The sequence below is a fragment of the Amblyomma mixtum genome, chromosome 3, assembly GCF_055824585.1.
Source record: "Amblyomma mixtum isolate Tamu chromosome 3, ASM5582458v1, whole genome shotgun sequence".
Lineage (NCBI taxonomy): Eukaryota > Metazoa > Arthropoda > Arachnida > Ixodida > Ixodidae > Amblyomma > Amblyomma mixtum.
The window spans coordinates 214,296,905-214,315,543 of NC_143014.1; the positions used below are offsets into that span (position 1 = coordinate 214,296,905).

An 18,639-nucleotide genomic window follows, 5' to 3' on the forward strand; every position below is an offset into this window, starting at 1 on the left:
TGCGTGTTATACACCGGAAAATACGGTACTCCTATTTCAATGATGACACCTAACTTGAATCGTGCGATACTGGTATCTGGATGTAACATTTACCCCTGATCTCAAGCAGGATACAAACATGGATACACTGTATGCTCATGAAACGAAATTTTAATTCAGCTACTCTAGAAAACTGCCTCACACACAAGTTGTTACTATGCCCAACAGATGAGTGCGCGAAAATTATATGCAACCTGCACACTAAGACTAGCTTAACAATAGCTAAAAGAATCTAAAGATTTGGTTCCATGTTAACAGTTAATATGCACTGTCACAGCTACTCTCCCACTGACCATTACAAACATGCTAATCTTCCTACACTTGCCACACACATCCGCTTCATAACTGACGTTCAGATGTACACCAATGTTAAAAGCCACAGCAATGAACAAACTAGATATTGTCGTTCCCACTACACCACCCAGTGGTACATAAATTGACTGTTTTAAATGCAGCATGTTTTCCCCCAAGAACTATTTCACTGCCCTTTTCTGATTTTTTATAATTACCAGCTCATTTACTAAAAAACTGTTGCGCTGTGCATACGTGCTAGGTTTCCATTTTACATGCGTATGCTATCGTAATTTCAGACAGCTTCTTCTAGCTCATTCTCGCCATGCATATATTTTATTTTTCTTGCTCGTGCAACAATCCTGTTTGGGTAAGCAGGGCAATTAAATGATTACTACCACTCCACTACCCCTAGATCTCTAACAGGCCATGCAGAGTTTACTTTCATTATTTCTTTGTAGCTATTAAAATAAAATTTTACAGAACTGCAGCCACTGCACAAAAAAAAAAAATGCTCAAACATACAGCAGATTGAATGAATGGAAACAATCTACCTTGAACTGGGGCAGCTGGACTGATTTCAAATTTGCCGAACTTGTCTTCAATGTCAGCTTGGTTCCGATTGGTAGGAGGCCGCTCCATTGGTTCTTCTTCAACTTGAGATGAGGGTGTATCCCTGCCACTAACATTTGGAGTTCCGTGTCCACTTGAGGTTTAAAAAATAAGTACACATGCCTTTGTGAAAAGATGCTAGCATTAAATAAGCATACTTGCAACAGCACACAGTAGCCTAGTTTTCCAATAACATCCTGCATGCTCTGCATGCTCACATACTGATAAGGTGGAGAAATAATCTGCCAAAAAAAGGCAGAGGGGAGAGGAACAGTTGTATGAGTAGAGCAAATGTACATACACATGCAGGAGAACAACTGCCTGCTCATTCATCCCTCTCTCGGCACTTGACTGCCACCAAGTAATGTAAAAGGAGAGAAAGCATTAAAACTTGCACCCAATATAAACAGCACTGCAACCTAGACATCTGAAGGGCCCCGGACCAGATTTGGATGACTTCAACAAACAAGAAAGTTTATGGTTTATAAGGGTTTAACGTCCCAAAGCAACTCAGGCTGTGGCCGGGATCTAACCCACGTCGTTTGGGTCACCAGACGAACGCCATAACCACTGAGCCACAACAACAAAAAAAGAGCACATATCAAGCAGTTCCAAATGCCTCTGATAAATACTACAGGCATGCAAGCCACAAAGGACAGTAAAAACCCAAATCCCACTCACGCTCTCTCATCATTACCAGCCTTTCTAGCACATTTGTTTAGAAAATGGCCGAAAAAATTTCACTGGTTGATCATCCTGAATGACAGGTCGCATGCTTTCCATGTTTTACTGCCTGAACTCTGTGGTCGGGCTTTTTCGCCCATTGTTTGTTTTGTAAACACAGAAGCAAGCACTTTAGCTCTTCACACAACTTGCTGGCAGTGCAGTACAAGCTACGGTCATGAGGCGACAGCTTCCAAACCTGGGAGGTTGGCTCGTGAGCCGATGAAAACATTACATTGTGGAATCTGTCACTTTGCACTTACAGCTTCTACCCCACTGCAAGGAAGCTGTGAGATGTAATAAAGCCATTCTGCGTACCTCTGAGGTAGTACATGTATTGTGTCATGGTCGTCACTTTGAACTGCACTGCCATTTTCATCCATTTATGATTTTAGAATAGCTCTTATGCCTCCAATGAGCTTCGTGACATTCGCTTCATGTATTTGAGGTGAAAGGACTTGGGTCAGAATTTCACGAACCATAGTTTACGAGGCAGTGGTAGTGCAGAAATGATATGAGCGCATGTTTACATGTGCATGGTGTTGTCACCATGCGCCAACCACACGGTGAAGTCAGTCCGCAAAATCAGCATCAGGGTCGCAACACAACGATCCGCAACACGACAACAAAAAGTACATCCCTAGTTTTTTGGTATGTGAAACTAATGAACAGGTTGACCAGGTGGCTGTTTTTGTTTTGTCTAGCACCGCTGTCCACATAGCGTTTTCTGGCCCTCAAAGTGGACGTTTTCGCAGAAATCACAATATTAGTAATTAAATTACAGAACAATGCAAGGGCAGCGTTCAAGTTTCATGCAAACAGCGCTATAACAAAGTACTATACTCTGTTTCAGACAAGTTCTGTCAAAATTTAGACTCCAAGTTTACTTTAAAAATGCTGAAATATTGAAATTTTTCTCCTGTTTAGTGCTTCTATTTTGAACCAAAGTGGCGTCGTCCCCGGCTTATCTTTTGGGCCACGACAAGGCATCTCAATACCCAACTACATGCGGTGACAAACTTTTTCGGCAAGGAACGGTTCCTGAACAATAATTTTCTAAAAATGCTCAGTTTAAGGCAATTTCTTACACTTTGAACCACGATATTTGGAGAAAAAAATTTTTTTTTCTTCAAAAGAAGGCCTCTACACTTCTATTGCGACTTGTCTTAACCGATATGAATATTTTCAGCGAAATCTCAAATGTCAAGAATTTGGTGCGTCTCCTTTCTTGGGAACGACCCATCATTATTGGCCTGCGTGTGCTACGTAGCACCACAGCACCAACAGTATCAGCAGTACTATGTGGGAAAGCTAACCTCCAGAGGTGTGCTGAGGGAAAGCCAGCTTCTTGAGTTGCCCGGTGTTGGATGAAGTTCGATCTATCGGATGTAACGGCTAATTTTTTGTACGATATAGGTGTACTTTTTCCTATACAGTCACATCACAGCTTTACGGTGCTCAGAAAGCATTCGATATAAGGGATAATTTGATCTAACCGAGTTCAATATGACTGGGTTCGAATGTACAGCCCAGAAATATCTTGGGTGACCTTTGCATCAACTGCACAATCCTTAATGCATTTGTGCCAGATTATTTTTGCAACAAAAAACATAATCTTACTGCCTTTCAGTGAACTGAAGTCCTCAAAACTAAGATAAAAATATACAAAGTCCCAGCTGAAATGCAAGCAAAGTTGCATGCCAAAATGGTTAGCAAGCATAACATTATAACATACCTGACATTAGCGGACACCATATCTGAATAGTTGTCATTTTCATTCTCCAATTCAAGAGATGATGCCACAGAATGATTAGATGCTCCTTCTGAGACTGCTTCAAGATTGTCACTTGTACCTAGAGAAAGCAAAGACATTTTACCATTTTTAAAAATATTTCACACAAAAACCACTGATTGCAGTATACCGAGATTTTGTCCCCCTGGGAGCACTAAATTTTATTACACAAAACGACTGCACAATACAACACACATTAAAAAAATTATTTAAATGTTTTGGAATTCACCACACTGCTTACATATCACCGCACTGATTACATTGTACAAACGACAAAATACAAACAGAGAATATAATGTTGTTCACTTCAGCTTGATCTGGGTCTTGCAATGAATTCACTACAGAAATGCAAAAAGCAACTACAGAAGCTTGGGGGTGTGCCACTCTTTGGCATACTTTTGTACATGGCTGGGAAACACTAACACTGTTAGGATACCAGAACTTGGAAGCTAGCAAATTTTTTTTCTTTCAAAGTCAACAAGATTTGAAAGTCTTTTCATAGGGGACACAAACGATCAGTAGCAGAAGTGGTAGTAAAATTACCATCTTTAGTGTATAGCTTTTTTTTCTCGCAAGAGGATAAAAGATTAACCCGTTAAAACTGCTTCATAGTACCCTATTCCAAGCAAGAAATTATGCCTCAAGTCTGGGCAGTACACATTCGTTCTGAGGGATGCTGACTACGGTTTATGGTTTATGGGGGTTTAACGTCCCGAAGCAACTAAGGCTATGAGGGAGGCCGTAGTGAAGGGCTCCGGAAATTTCGACCACCTGGGGTTCTTTAACGTGCACTGACATCGCACAGCACATGGGCCTCTAGAATTTCGCCTTCATCGAAATTTGGCCGCCGCGGCCGGGATCGAACCCGCATCTTTCGTGTCAGCAGCCGAGCACCGTAACCACTGAGCCACCGCGGCGGGGCGGATGCTGACTACATTACGTATGCTGGCAGCAGGCAGAACAGCAGGAAACACGGCGTGCAGACGCGCACTGAAACACGAGGAACAAGTGGCTACCACCGATATGCCAGTGAGGTAGAGTGAGCTGTCAGCACTGTCGGTGTGGGGGGTAAGTTGTGGCGCCACAGAGAGCAGCGGCAGTCAAGCGGACTAACAATGAACTAAACAAGCAATAACAAATCGCGAGCTACGGAGGCGGTGCTGGTGAACAGGTCGTGAAGTAATGAAGCCGGTCGTGGGTCTGAGTACCACTGCAGAATGGAAGTGCAAATTCATACAAGGCCGTCTGTCAATGACAGCATGGTGAATGGCCACAGACAGATGATTACCTATGGACTCCTGGTCCTGCGAAAGGGAAAACCTGGTCCTCTTTTCTATTGTCTCCACGACAGCACCATCACAGGCGTCAGCTACAGCACGCTCAACGTTCATCCGCACACGTGTCTGCCGCTTCTGCTGCTCCATGCTCAACACCTGCAAATTTCAAGCCTGGATTTAAGCTGAACTGTATGACCTTACAATAACATCAGTGCCTACAGGGTCTGTCCTGAAAGTAATGAGACAAGTCGTGGAATTCCGCGTGCATGCGCTATAATCAGGAAACCGCTTTTGGGGGAAGGAGAGGGAGCCTTCAGCTTCACAATGCAAAGACCTCAGTTGACTTTGAGCAGGTCAAGCGAGTGGACGTGTTTGAACGTGTACCCCTGTTTCGTCGCTGCGTCGAGGAAACCATGGAGCGAACGTTGGAGCAGCGCTACGCGCTGAAGCTTTGCAATAAACTGAGTAAATCACCTACCATGACATTTCACAGCTTATGGTAATGATGCAATGTCCCGATCCCAAGGGTTCCAATGGCCTAAAGCATTTACAAATGGCCGTGAAAACGTTCAGGACCGCACAGTCAACATTACTGTCCGTAACCGCCATCGACGGGCGCCCGAACCATTGCTCGTCGTGAACGTCTTTACGACCGTTTCTAAATGCTTTGTGCCATTAGAACACGTGACCTGGACATCGCATGGCTCCCACATGCTGTCCTGATCACGTTTATTGACTCAGTAAGTGAGTTACTCAGTTTATTGCAAAGCTTCACCGTGTAGCGCTGTTCCACCGTTCGCTCCATGGTTTCCTCAATGCAGCGACGAAACATGGGTACACACTCGAAGACGTCCACCCACTTCGCCTGTTCGGAGCCAACTAAGCTCGTCGCACTGTGAAGCTGAAGGTTTGCCCTCCTTACTCCAAAAGCGGTTTCCCGGTCTAGCACATGCACGCGCCATGCCAAGACTTGTCTCATTACTTTCAGGACAGACCCTGTATGCTACGTGCTCCTTCAGTGGAACATGAAAGATTGCATGAGTTACATACAAATTGCAAGCACTGCTTATTGCAAATGAGTTTCACAATTTATCTGTATGACCTACTTACAGTACTCCAAAGCATGCATCTTCACATTAGCTTTTGAGAACAAGTCACAGCTTTCTGAATAAAATCTGCATGACACCTTACATGACCAACTCTGTAAGCTACAGCTGTAAAGCTATTATACTACAGATTACAAAACATTTCAGACCTTTCCCTTAAATAAATAAGTTTTAGAATAATACCTAATTCCTTCCGCAAATGTGTATCAGTGACAAAAATTCTCCTGAACTCTGCTCATCGAAAAATGCCAACTTATATTTTGTTATGGACACATGCTCATTATCAGCAAGTTGGCAACAACATGGGGCTACTACAGGGTGCCACCTAACTAACTGCATGTCATTAACAGTGGCTGGTGCTCTCGAGCACACTCGATGCCACCTTGCCGTTTCCTCAGCAGCGTCTAGAACAAGATTCAACCAAAAATGCTACGGCACACCTACATCAAGCAAATTTCAAATGTTCTCAGAGTTTAAATTGACATGACAGCACTGTATAATTAAAAACCAACTGCAACGAAATTCTACTTTGGCTAGAATGTTTCTTAATATGTTGGGTACATCATAAAGCTAACCACAGCAGTGTTCTGTGCTTCTTAGAGAACCAGTTTTGTTTTTATACGTGTTTAAAAGCTCTAAAGCAGACAGCACGTGCACCTGGTGGCATATCGAGAAGTTAGGCAATTTACCAGACATGATGCAGGTACTACTGACCACCGAGAATCTTCTTAAGCAGCACCACTGAGAATCAAACAAAGTATGGATGGAATGGATTAAAAGGCTGGTGGCTGAAATGTGGCATGGCTGACATACTGTGGTACTGTGGAAAGTGTTTAGAAATTTATCACGCCGAAGTGCTGCTGTGTAGCTGTCAGGGGTGCATGAACGCACATGCTGGACACGAACGTGCACGCCCCATACATTTCCGAAACACAGCAAATAGCGAGCTTTGTGCAGCATAAGGCGACCTAGTTTTCTTTCATGTGATGTTCTGATGGGGTCCTTGCTTGGTTTAGTCTGAATTAACTGAAACTTCGCACCAGCACCGGTTGTGGCTATTCTCAGAGAAAAAGAGTTTACACAAAATCACTACTAGTGGCAAAATCTCTTGATGGTGGCCAAAGGATGAAAGCAGACGCCACAAAACAAAGAGTGGTGATCCCGGTTGGCACGCATTCATTCGCAGTGCAGTAAATTCATGCGATCGGCATCCGTGTCATTCACAATACATGATTGTAATGCGTGCCTGCCCTACAGCGGTTTCTACGGGAAGCAGCAAGCTGCCAAAATGCCACAACTACAGCGTCCGAGTGATTCTGAATGTGCTTGTTTTTATGTCATTTCTGGCTCTTGGCAATGACTACCCTTCTTCCAGTTTCAGTTTGAAAAACGACTATTTTGCAAGCGATTCCTGATGCACTTGCTTCTGAGTGCCATCTTTTGTCTTTAGAACTCTTTCTTGATGTACTACTAGAAAAACAAAAAGTCCTTTTATGGGGTGAAAAATTTTGTTACAGTTTGCCTTTACTCGTGTACAGGGAGGATTGAGAACAAAAACTTGACAAGTAACAAGAAGACCTGTGGACAAAGGTGACAGGGAAGTTATAGGTACTAGGTACTTCTGTTATACTAGGTGCAGTTTACAACTGGACGCTATGCTACAGCAATGCTTTAGGGCAAATAAAACTGAAACAATAGCAGTAGCAGAAAAAGGCAACAAAATGCAGAACACCTACAGTTCTACTTGGAATTTACAGCCATAACAAAATAAAATTTAATGTTCCAAAAAGTAACCATTTAGATCCACTCCACCAAAAAAACCTGTTGAATCGAAGAAGCATGCCTTGTACGACTGATTGACGACATCTGAAAAATGGCTATGTCTAAAATAAAGAATATTTCTAGCTGATCAGTAGAGACCGGATTTTAGGCAAATGCCTATTCTTTTCAACGCTTCGTAGGCGCACCATTTTTACATATGAGCACGAATTAGGTGTTGACAACATGTTTAATAGTGTTTTTATAGTGCCTATAAATGCCTATTTTGGGTGTCAGTGCCTATAAATGCCTATTTCCGACGTCGGTGCCTAAAAATGCCCTATTTTACAGAAAAGGGGCCTGAAATACGCTGTGGTTTAGCTTTCAGATTCTGTTTGCTTTCGAATCCATTTCGGTTTTGAGTAGAACACACACGTGGCAACATTAGATGACCTTGTCAGTTGGCTGTGGTGAACACTGCACCTACGCCGGCTGTGTACACAATACCAACCACGTCAGCCGAAAATACCGAAGCAACCTTTTTCCTATTTTCTGCCATTTTATTGTGGCAGCTTGTTGATGATTTTGGCTGTTAAAGTGGTAGTTGACCAGATGGCACCACATTTCGGAAAGTATACGGAGTAAGTTATACGTTCGTCCAAATAATTCCAGTTGGTTCCAATTGAAACCAACTGTAAAATGTTCCATAAACCTGCTGGAAACAGTTTAACTGATTAAAATTTCCACCTGGGTAACCTGCCTTATTTTTGTTCCTTGTGCCCCAGATGGTGCCTGTCTGCTACTGCTTCCATAGCTTTAACAGTGATTTCTAGATGGATGATGTTTATTTTACCATGGCTCCTCGTGGATGTACGTAGGCCCGTGCAGAACTATGATTCTTTTCGGCATATTCCACATCAAGCAGCACTGTGTGTAAAACTTTCTAGCATCTCGTATTTATGGTTTCAAGACCCTTCTAATGGCAAGCACCATTTGATAGTCGCATGGCTCCAGACATGTGAAGCCACAAACTATAGAACACTGTTTACACAAATGACAACATATTTATTAATGTATGCCTGCAATAAATAAGTTCAGTTCCTGTGTGAGCGAAGACTGAACTCATTTGTCAGATGCTTTGAATTGACAACGTTTCTATCAATTTCTAAATACATGGCCTCCTGTTAAGGTGTTCATTGTTTCTACTTTTGTACACGACAAGCGAATTGTTTCTTTCGAGGTATACCAAAGTGTTTTAAAAGGGTTGCTAACCGTCCCTTTTGCTCTGCTGAAGCATGTGTATTGCACGAAAAGTTGCGCGACAGCCTTAAAAAAAAAACGGCTTCTAATGTTCGCACCTTGCTTAAGGTCCCAAATCATTCCTGCTGTGTTTTTTTTTTTTTATGGCAGATATTGCGCGCTGAAGTTCGGAACTGTGTGCACTTTTGATAAAGTTTATAGTGCCTATTTTTCTGCGTTAGGTGCCTAAAATGCAATTTTAGCCACCTATTTATGGTGCCTAAAACGGGATTTTTAGTGCCTAAAAATCCGGCCTCTACTGATCAGGATAGTCTAGAATAGGGAAACCCTACTTTTTTGGGGGACAGGGAAATAGTAGTTTACCAACGCACGTGCATAGAACCCAAGCACTATTTGTGTCTTTGGGTTAACGACCTCCACTAACCCAGAATCAGTGAAATAGCCTGGATCCCTAATCCCGATAAACTCAGCAACATGGAAGTGCTCTTCAAAGCGGAGACCAGTCGCTTCACCATCAATGAATCAATGCAGTTTCACTGTGTCTCATGTTTAAAGCAAATAAAGGTGAATGAAGCTTTTGCTTTGTTTCAAGATTCGAATGCCACAAAATTCGAGATAATTTCAGATTTTGAAGGCTGCATGCACATTTGGACAGCTGTTAGGCTTAGCGAGTATGTGTTGTTTGGTCAACATGGAGATATGACATCAGAAAGCGCAGAATGTTCAAATTTCAGGTTGATTTTTTAGCTCAAGAAAAAGGTAACAAATTGATGATTTTCTGTTATATATTATATATTGCAGGCAAGCCTCGATATAATCATAGAGTTTCTTACTATTACCTAGAGGGAAAGCTGACGGCGCTGCACTTCAGCCACCATGGACGCTAAAAGCATCATGGGCTGGTGAGCTACCTGGTGCGGGACAGTCGGATTTTTTCGGGAACATAGAGTGGCGTTACTGAGATGTCCAATTCCAAAAACGCTGTTCTCCGTGTGCGCGCTTCGAGCACAAACGAATATGCCGCGAACATAGTGTGCAAAAGCCATAGTGGCGAAAACGCAACAGCACGCGACGCCAATAAAAGGTTTCTCTTTTTCGAAATGCCATTAAAACACCTCTTAAGGTTTTTAAGCAACAACTTTTTAAAAAAATATTTTTCTTTTTAAAAGTGTGCCTGTTAAGCACAAAATATTAGTTTCTGTAGTGTGCAATACTTGGCCAATAGGAGAGCTAGCCATCTCTTATTTTCGGCAAACTTTGCATTTACATGCTTTTCTGTTCGTTTGTTGCAATTTATAGACAGGATATGGAATGTTAGGGCAACCTTGATTATCAAACAACGTCTATTTTTGCATTATTTTTTGCCCAAAAGTTTTGGTTCTGCAGTCGGTAGCTCACCGCCCCATGATGCTTTGAGCGCCCATGGTGGCTGAAGTGGTCTTAAGGGGGCTCCACGCAAACTCCCATAGACGGGGCGCTAGCTTTCCCTCTAGGTAATAGTTAGGAACTCTACGGATATAACATACAGTAATCCCTCGTTATAACGAAGTCAGCAGGACGGCGAAAAATTCGTTATAAGCGATAATTCGATATAAGCGACCACTCGAAAAAGCTAAAACAGTCGAGATTTAATTGCGCCACAACTGCGAGGAAGCTGGCGGATAACACCGCGTGGCGTCCGCCAGCTGCGGCGGTTGCTAGGCAACGGCTCAAGGTTGGTCTCCGTGCCTCCTGGGAGCACTGCCACAGCGCAATCGCAAGTTCGTGGCCAATGTAGCTTTTGCTACAAAATTTGCTCGTAGCACATTTGTTACTTCTACCGGCAACTCAAGTATTGGTCAGCGATCCTCACAGATGATACAGTTTTCAAATTTCTTATACCAGAGTTTATTATCTATATGAAGAACAAGCTTTAGCTCATTTTTGTGATCCAGACGGGATCCAGGCTGATCGACAGGCCGGCAGGCTCGGCTTACTTCACGTTCGCACAAAAGAATACAAACCAGCCATGCTACCATAAAGTCTGCCTCCTAGATTCGAGCAACGACAGTATGCCTGTGCAAGAGTGGAGCTTTCGGCAACGACGCCGCCTGCAGGAACGCCGGGTGACAGACTGCGTGCTTCTCCCTGACTGCCCTGGTCGCCGCTAAGCCTAGCCGGTTTCGCATCGATGCCGCAGCTGTTAGCGCTTCGGTACTGGACAGCACTCAAAGGCGCTACACTCGGCACCCCTTTACTGTCAACTAGTCCCATAATAAAAGATACGTTAGATTTCCGCGACGCCTTCAGCAGCGGAGCTAGCAGACGCCGGTGGCCGGCATCAAGGCTGGCAGGCCACGGCCGGTCTCGACGCGCGCGATCGAGCGAGTGAGCGCGTCGAGACCGGCCTCGGGCAGGCCGGCCCGGCTCAAAGGAGTGCGCCCTACGTCATCATGACGCTACCGCTCTCCGCGCTCGCATTGGCTCCCACTTCCCGTTGTTGCGTTTGCCGCGAACGGCCCGTCGTTGACATCTAGCAGGTTGGACGCAGGCGGCGAGCTGCTATCAGATGCTGTGGCGCCGTTCGCAACTTCGCGCCGCGGTGAATCGCGCTCGCTTTTCTTTCCACGCATTCGAATGGCGCGAATCGAGCATGACCGGCCACTTTTCCTCATCCAAGACACTGCGGTTTTCTGGCATCGCAAAGCGCGAGGAAAACTTTTATTTTCGTGGGCATTCTGTCACAGGCAACACCATGGGAATGCGCTTCCGACCGAGATTAACGGTTCGGGCGCGGTGCACCATGGAATTTGGTCCGTTACTAGGCAGGTCATCGATCGTGGGTTTGGTACTTTTGTGGCCTGTTCTATGCCTGCATGAGTCTAATTCGTCGGTAATATTAATTTGGCACTGCATGCGCAAAGGGTCGCCGCCACGGCGGCGATGCCTACGTTCGGCGGCGGCGATGCCTCCGCTCGCCACTTCGCTCTAAGCGGGTCAAGCTCTTCGTGCGCTTCGAGTAATGCGGCTTAAGGAGGGACACTACCCAAAAAGTGAACTTTTAACCGCTTGCTCGATTTCATTGAAAGTTGCGAATATCACTGCTGGGACCACCTCTGCCAAATTTTATTATTCAGCGGGGGGCTTGTCTTGAACATTATAGTGCTTAAAATAAAATAGGATGATTTTCAATCATGTGAGTCTATTTTTCTCATCTCCTGTTTCTTCAGTAAACTGTCAGCTTAGAAAAACTATCATTCCAATATTACTTGATAATATTGGTATTGTAGCAGGTTTTCTGGAGCGAAAGTTTATGAGGAACACAACTGTGCGCTCAGTTTGTCTATTTTTTCCCTTTTTTCACACTGAAAAATGACTTTAAAAAAATTAATGTAAAATGAAAATCCAATGTCATTCTTTGTATGGTATCATTTTTTCAAAATATAGGAGAACTAAGCAAAATAATTCAATAGTTGTGTGCTCTGGACATTCCCAATGCCACATAACACAAGAAATTGAAAAAATTACTCTTATTTTCAAACAACAGTTTTCCTAAGGAAGCATAGTCATCCTTGGCATAAAGGTTGCATAACGTGCTTCATACTGATTCTAGAATAATTACATTTGGCAGAGGTCGTCCCAGCAGTAATATAAACTAGCCCCACAAGTTTCAATCAAATCGAGCAAGTGGTTCAAAAGTTCACTGTTTAGGGTAGTGTCCCCCCTTAAAATGCATGCGTTTGGGTCGGGACCGGAAGAAATTTCGAATAAAGCGATATTTCGAGTAAAGCGATTTCGTTATAACGAGGGATTACTGTACACAGATATTACGAATTACTGGCTACAGAGGTGACAATCCAGGCCAGAGGGTGCTGCGCCACCCATGCATCAACGCCCGCCGTGGAAAGACCTCAAAAACTGGAGTGCAGCGCGCAGCTGCGTCGTCTGCTCAGCGCAGCATTTCAGTGTTTGTTTCTGTGCATGCGGGACATGTTGCCTCCCTTTCCATGCACTCTTGCTGCTCCAGTCCACTCCTGCTCTTTCTTCCGGAGTCCTTGGCGCAATTGCAAACAAAAATAAGTAAACGGCTGTGATCAAATTACTATGCGCTTTTTTTTTCAGATTTTTTTTTTATCAGATTTTTTACACCTTTTTCCACGGCTCAAACGCGGAGAAAGGAGAACTGCTTCTTTCACACATTTCTGTCGCTGAGCAGAAACGTAGCAGTCGTGGGTGGCAGCAATTAATTTCATCGACCTTGTCGGAGCTGCTCCCGAAAATTTCTGTCGTCAAAGACAGTGTAAGTAGGCCCTCTCCAACATTCACCATTTTTGTGTACACATGCTTCAATGGGTAATCTGCGAGTAATATCAAATAAATCAAATATCAAATGAGAAGAGGTCCACCGAGGGCATAATTGTTGCCTGATATGAAAAAATTTCTTTCCTAAGGTCACAGCTTTCTAGAAAAGCAAAAACTAAGAAAACTAGTCTCTCAAAGCTAAGTAAAGGTCAGTTTTGCCGTTATTGCTGGAATAGCCAAAGAGAGAAATAGCACTAGCCCAACCGTACTGGCTACTGCGCTTGTCTCTCGGTTTGGTGGAACGATGTTGTGCTCATGATTTCCGACACCCTGAGTTAGTCTGCTGTTAATGCTCTCTGCCCTAGTTGTTAAAGACACGAGAAAGGCTTCTTTCCAAAGCAGTCACATCTACACTCCCTAGTACTGCTTCTTTGCCGGTATTCCTTGCATCAGTTCTTTCAGGAGATGACACTGGGGACACCAATGCACACAGTACCTGACCAAAATGAGGCTACATGCTGGAAGGAAGGGAATGCAGAACAAGCATGGAGATAGGAGAGCAGTGAAGTGAAGTAGGTGTCTTCATTTTGCTGCTTTTATGCCAGGTTTATTGAAGGTGACATGACCCAAAAAAAAATGGCTGAGGCTTAACTTGGTTAAGCCTGGAGAATGCAAAGCATCATCGTGTCGCGTAATTTGGAGGCGCACAACCACAGCGACGGCGCGAGGTGGGCCCCCGTTTCTCCACTGTCGTGACGTCATCGTGTCACATGGTGTGACGTCATTTTCTCCACTGTCGTGACGTCATCGGGTCACGTGGTGTGACGTCATGTATCACGTGACTTGGAGGCGCACAACCACAGAGACGGCGCGCGGTGGGCCCCCGTTTCTCTACTGTCGTGACGTCATCGTGTCACGTGGTGTGACGTCATGTATCACGTGATTTGGAGGCGCATAACCACGGTGAAGGGCTGAAGTGGTAGCTAAAGTAGTATGCTTCGCATAAAAGTTCTAAGTGCATCACTGAGAGCCAACGCACAATGCAACCATGTTTGGCATTACAGCATGATAAGGTAGGATTACAGTGGCCTAGGCCTGCTACATTATAATGGTGAGTTTACAACACAAACCTCCTATTCTGTGTGATAACAGCATTAAGAGAGTGATAGATTGGGCAAGACAGATAGCAAAAAAAATATCAGCTGCTGTTCTCAATAAAACATAACCCTGCAACAAAAGCAACATAAACATGAAGAGTTTTTGTATTTTTTGTAAATCCGGCATACTTAAAATATGACTTTCTGTCCCCACATGGTAGCCAGGGCATGGCATGCAAGATCCCGTTGACCAAGTGAAAACTGAACATCTCAGGGTAGCTGTGCATTAAAGGAACTTGCACCTGTGAATAAACTGAGCACTGTGTGTACATATAAATTTTACCACATCAATAATTGCTAAAGAAAAAAACTAAAAGAACCCTATCATGAGCCTCACCTTATCTTCACTAAGCATGCCAGGACACTCGAGTGAGAAGTCTGGCATGGGTATCACAAGGACTTCTTCCGGCTGAGAATCCAAGGCTGTTGAATCATCATCTCCGTCCACACCTTTCTTAGGCACTGCAGCTGTAACAGGAACCACCACGCAACATGTAAGAACAGCATGTTATCAGAGAAATCGAATTCTTTGGGTGTTTACAACTGAATACGATTCGGAAATTTTCTAATATTTGCCAGCGAAGATTGCATACCATGACGACTTTCATAAATTTGACAATGGCAAAACAACATCTGGTAAATAATTTGATGATCGAGTTCAAAGCGCCAGAAAAACAATTAAAATGTGTCCTCTTTGCTTTCTTCTCTAGCGCTTATTGTGTGGACAGATCGCATTTGGACACTGCTAGGCTTGACGTCGTGCCAAATCCCACAAATTGGCTTTCCCACATATGACATCCGATATGAACAAGATGGACAACCACCCGCTTTGAACAATCACAGCAAGAAAGCGTGCTGTTCTTTCTTTTATCCTTCTATAATGCATCACAAACTTAATGACCATGCCCATGGTGTTTGTCCTGTTACCTCCATAACTCTTCAAGAGTGAGCTCCCCACTCTCATTTTGGTCAACTATGATATGCAGGAAGGTCCACTTACAAAACTGCATGACCTCACCTTTCCAACGCAGTCTCACCTTACCAACGCCAACGTGCATTCCCTTCGCTTATGTCTGCGTTGTTCTTTCAGCATGCCGAAACTACGCGCTTGTAATGGGCTTTTTGGTGTTTGCGTGATGGAGCCTCCTCATAAGGCTTCACTGCACCTTTGCATTTTCAACATTTTTTTTGGGGGGGGGGGGCACAGGGCATTTTATAAATCGACCTTTGAATAATCCGGGCATTTCTGCCAGTCCCTCGAAATCTGAATTATTGAGGTTTTACTAGCCACCATGTTATTCTTCATTGCCAGTTGCGTGTCATTTCATAGATTTCATTTTGCATGAACACATTACAGGTTGCATACTGTTATGCTGTCTAATCAAGTAATATTCATTTCTGTGCACATCATGATTTTTTGTATGGTGCTGAGTCAGTCTAGTTTTTATTTCAGTTGCAAAGGCCATACACTATTTAAAAGGGCAACGAAATCTGCCTGTTTATCTTTTTCTGAATATTTTTTCCTTACTAAACAGATATTTGATTCGATATTCAAAGCCATTTTTCTGTCATGTTCATATTAGAAAATTTCAATATTTTGCACACCCCTAATAAACTTATCTGTTGCCATGTTTTATATATCGAATTATCGATATACCGAACTATTTTGGGACCCCCTTCGAGTTCAATATATCTCAAATCGACTGTATATTGTTAATATATAAAATACACTAAGAAGTAAGCTTATCTGACCAGGAAGCAATAGTACAGTGCGCCCCTGCTAGTGGTATGCTCCCTGCATCAGCATGTGCCGCCTGCCAGTAGTGGTGCACCACTAACTATGCGTCACCAAGCATAGCCCGATTCGCATTGACGCTACAGAGTACAGTGCTTTGTATCTAGCCATTGCTTATCATAAAACTCATCCGGGAGAGGCCGGAACGGAGCACCATAACCATTGAGCCACCGCAGAGGCTACAAGATATGGCTAATTTCTCCAATGCCTTCAGCAACGTAAACGTACAGACAAGCAGGCCAGGCAAAAGCTGCTTCACGCCAATGTCCGTAGCAATGTTTGCCTCCTTTGCTAGATCGAAGTTAAACCTAATCTTTGAATCTTTGGTCCCAATAATCATGGAAGATGGCACCATGAATGAAGCACAGAAAACACAGCACAGAAAACACAGCACACTACCCCAGTCACAAGCCAGAGCATGCCATGCCAACTGCAAGCCAACATACAAAAACCGGCTGCCTCCTACTCAGTTAGCCCAACTTCCTCTGTTGCCTTCACACCCAATCACACCCCATGCTTCCTTTGTCACACGGTTTTGCATCGGCTTCATGTGGCTAGTGCTGCCAGCAAGTGTCCAAAGTCACAACATCAATGCGGCTATGCTTCTTCATTTTTGAGGACATGCCGCGATGCAGCAACACTGCTTCACACACAAAGTGCGACCATAGAAGCGCTGTTAGGAGCAGCGCTTGCAGGAGCGTGGCACACTATTCAATGCATGGAACATTCTGCTGAATGGGAGTTCAATAAACATGTACAATACTGCTATAGTTTTACACGGGGTTTTCAAGGTGATGTTTTCACTGTTCCACACAGACAATATTTCAATAATCTGGGTTTGATATACCCAGGACCAAGCGTACAAACAAATTTTTCAATGTAGTATCAGACTGAAATACGTCAAAATTCATTTTTACAGCTAAGCCGAAATGAACAAGAACAGGATCCTGGCCCACAATTATAAGGACAGCCCAAAATTATATGATACCATGGCTGGATATGGGCATGTTTAAAAAGATGCTTGAGAGCCATTTGCTTCCTTGCCTTTTGCTGCTGTTCGTTTGGGAGCTTCTGAAGGCGTTGGCAAGTGCTCAAGTAGGGAGTCAAGTGCTTTCTGGTGGCTACTCTCACTGGCAGGCCAGGTGACACTTCGTAAAAATGACACCTGAAAAAAACAAAAGGGGGGGGGGGGGGTGAATTTGAATTTAATTTCATACAATTTACAGTGCACAAAAAACCCTGTTCCTGAGCCACAAATATTTATAGACCTTTGCTTAGCTCAAAAAAGGCTTCTACTGACAGCCTTGTGATTTGCAACTGTGGTTATAGGAAATGATTAGTAGAGGTAAAACCGACTCATGGATAAACATTGGTACCCCTTACAAACTTACAAAGCTACCACAGAACACAAAATACATGTCTAAAATCACCAACTTTACCACTGTCCAGAAAAATAAACGTAGAAAGGCAGCCATAAAACTTGGTTATAACTACCCTCGTGACATGTTGTGAAAACAGTGAAGGCATAGGACATAAGGAGGCACACAACACACGTGCTGACTAATGGTTGTTAGCCAGCACTGGATTTGAGTGCCTTTCCTTATGTTCTATGTCTGTGCTGTTATCTAATCATGGTATTGCATCCACTAGCCCAATAATACAATGTCTTCAAGTTCTCTTTTGAACTACTGAATGAAGCAAAACTTAAACCTACAATGCATACTATACAGAAAACCTATGGCAATACCTTTATGCACACGGCAGCAACACAACAAAATGAAGAGATACCTACAGCTGCGCAAAAATGGGGTAGGTAGTTAGGGGCTTCGTGCTTGCAATTTGCAAAATCTAGTAGCTGCGCATGTGCATGCGTGCACGTGCACGCACACACGCACGCGCGCACACACACACACACACACACACACACACACACACACTCTCTCTCTCTCGCTAAAGGTGTATGAATATCAAATTTTTGGTTGCAATTTGAACTGAGTACTATCGAATACAGCAGAATCTCGATGATACAAATCTCACAGGGCTGTGAAAAATATAGTACCATGCGAAATTCATATCAAAAATGAAAATCCGTAGCCAGGAGCATGGGAGATGTATTTCCGCAGATCTGTTTACAGATGACTGGAGTTATTTACAGCCTCGCCACCACTCACCACTCACAGTGCATGAAGTGACTGGTGATTTGTGGCATTGGTGATGTGTGGCAGCACTTATGCTCCGTTTCAGAAGTTCCTCGCAGCACTACCAAAAGTGCACTGAGGGCAGATGCGGTGTTCTCATGCTGCAGAACGTAGTGCCAGTATAAAATGGCTGTATGGAATAGCGCACACTACAAAAGGAGCATGCTTTGTAGTCTACATGTGCCAAACACTATTTCAAATCTAGCATTACTGTACGTTTGCATTACGTACGCTATTTCCTGACTTTAGCGTGCGTGGCTTTTGTGTACACTAAAATATTGTCTTCAAAATAGCAGTGGCCTTTGAAGCAGGACCCCTTACGTCAGACTGGACTCGTCATTGTTACTGCT

General features: G+C 43.7%; 1 protein-coding gene across 3 annotated transcripts in view; it reads right to left on the reverse strand.

Annotated features, from left to right (window-relative positions):
• Positions 1-18,639, reverse strand: part of Gapvd1 (GTPase activating protein and VPS9 domains 1) — a 90,340-nt gene that overhangs the window by 44,958 nt on the left and 26,743 nt on the right. For all 3 annotated transcript variants that reach the window (XR_016291020.1, XM_089582693.1, XM_089582694.1), the window contains exons 6-10: positions 17,136-17,256; positions 14,634-14,764; positions 4,746-4,890; positions 3,401-3,518; positions 885-1,036 (exon numbers count right to left, since the gene is read on the reverse strand). Coding sequence is in view for 2 of the 3 variants with exons in the window: in XM_089582693.1 (XP_089438819.1) it covers positions 885-1,036; positions 3,401-3,518; positions 4,746-4,890; positions 14,634-14,764; positions 17,136-17,256 (667 nt within the window). In the remaining variant the exon portion in view is untranslated. The remainder of the gene's footprint in view (positions 1-884; positions 1,037-3,400; positions 3,519-4,745; positions 4,891-14,633; positions 14,765-17,135; positions 17,257-18,639) is intronic.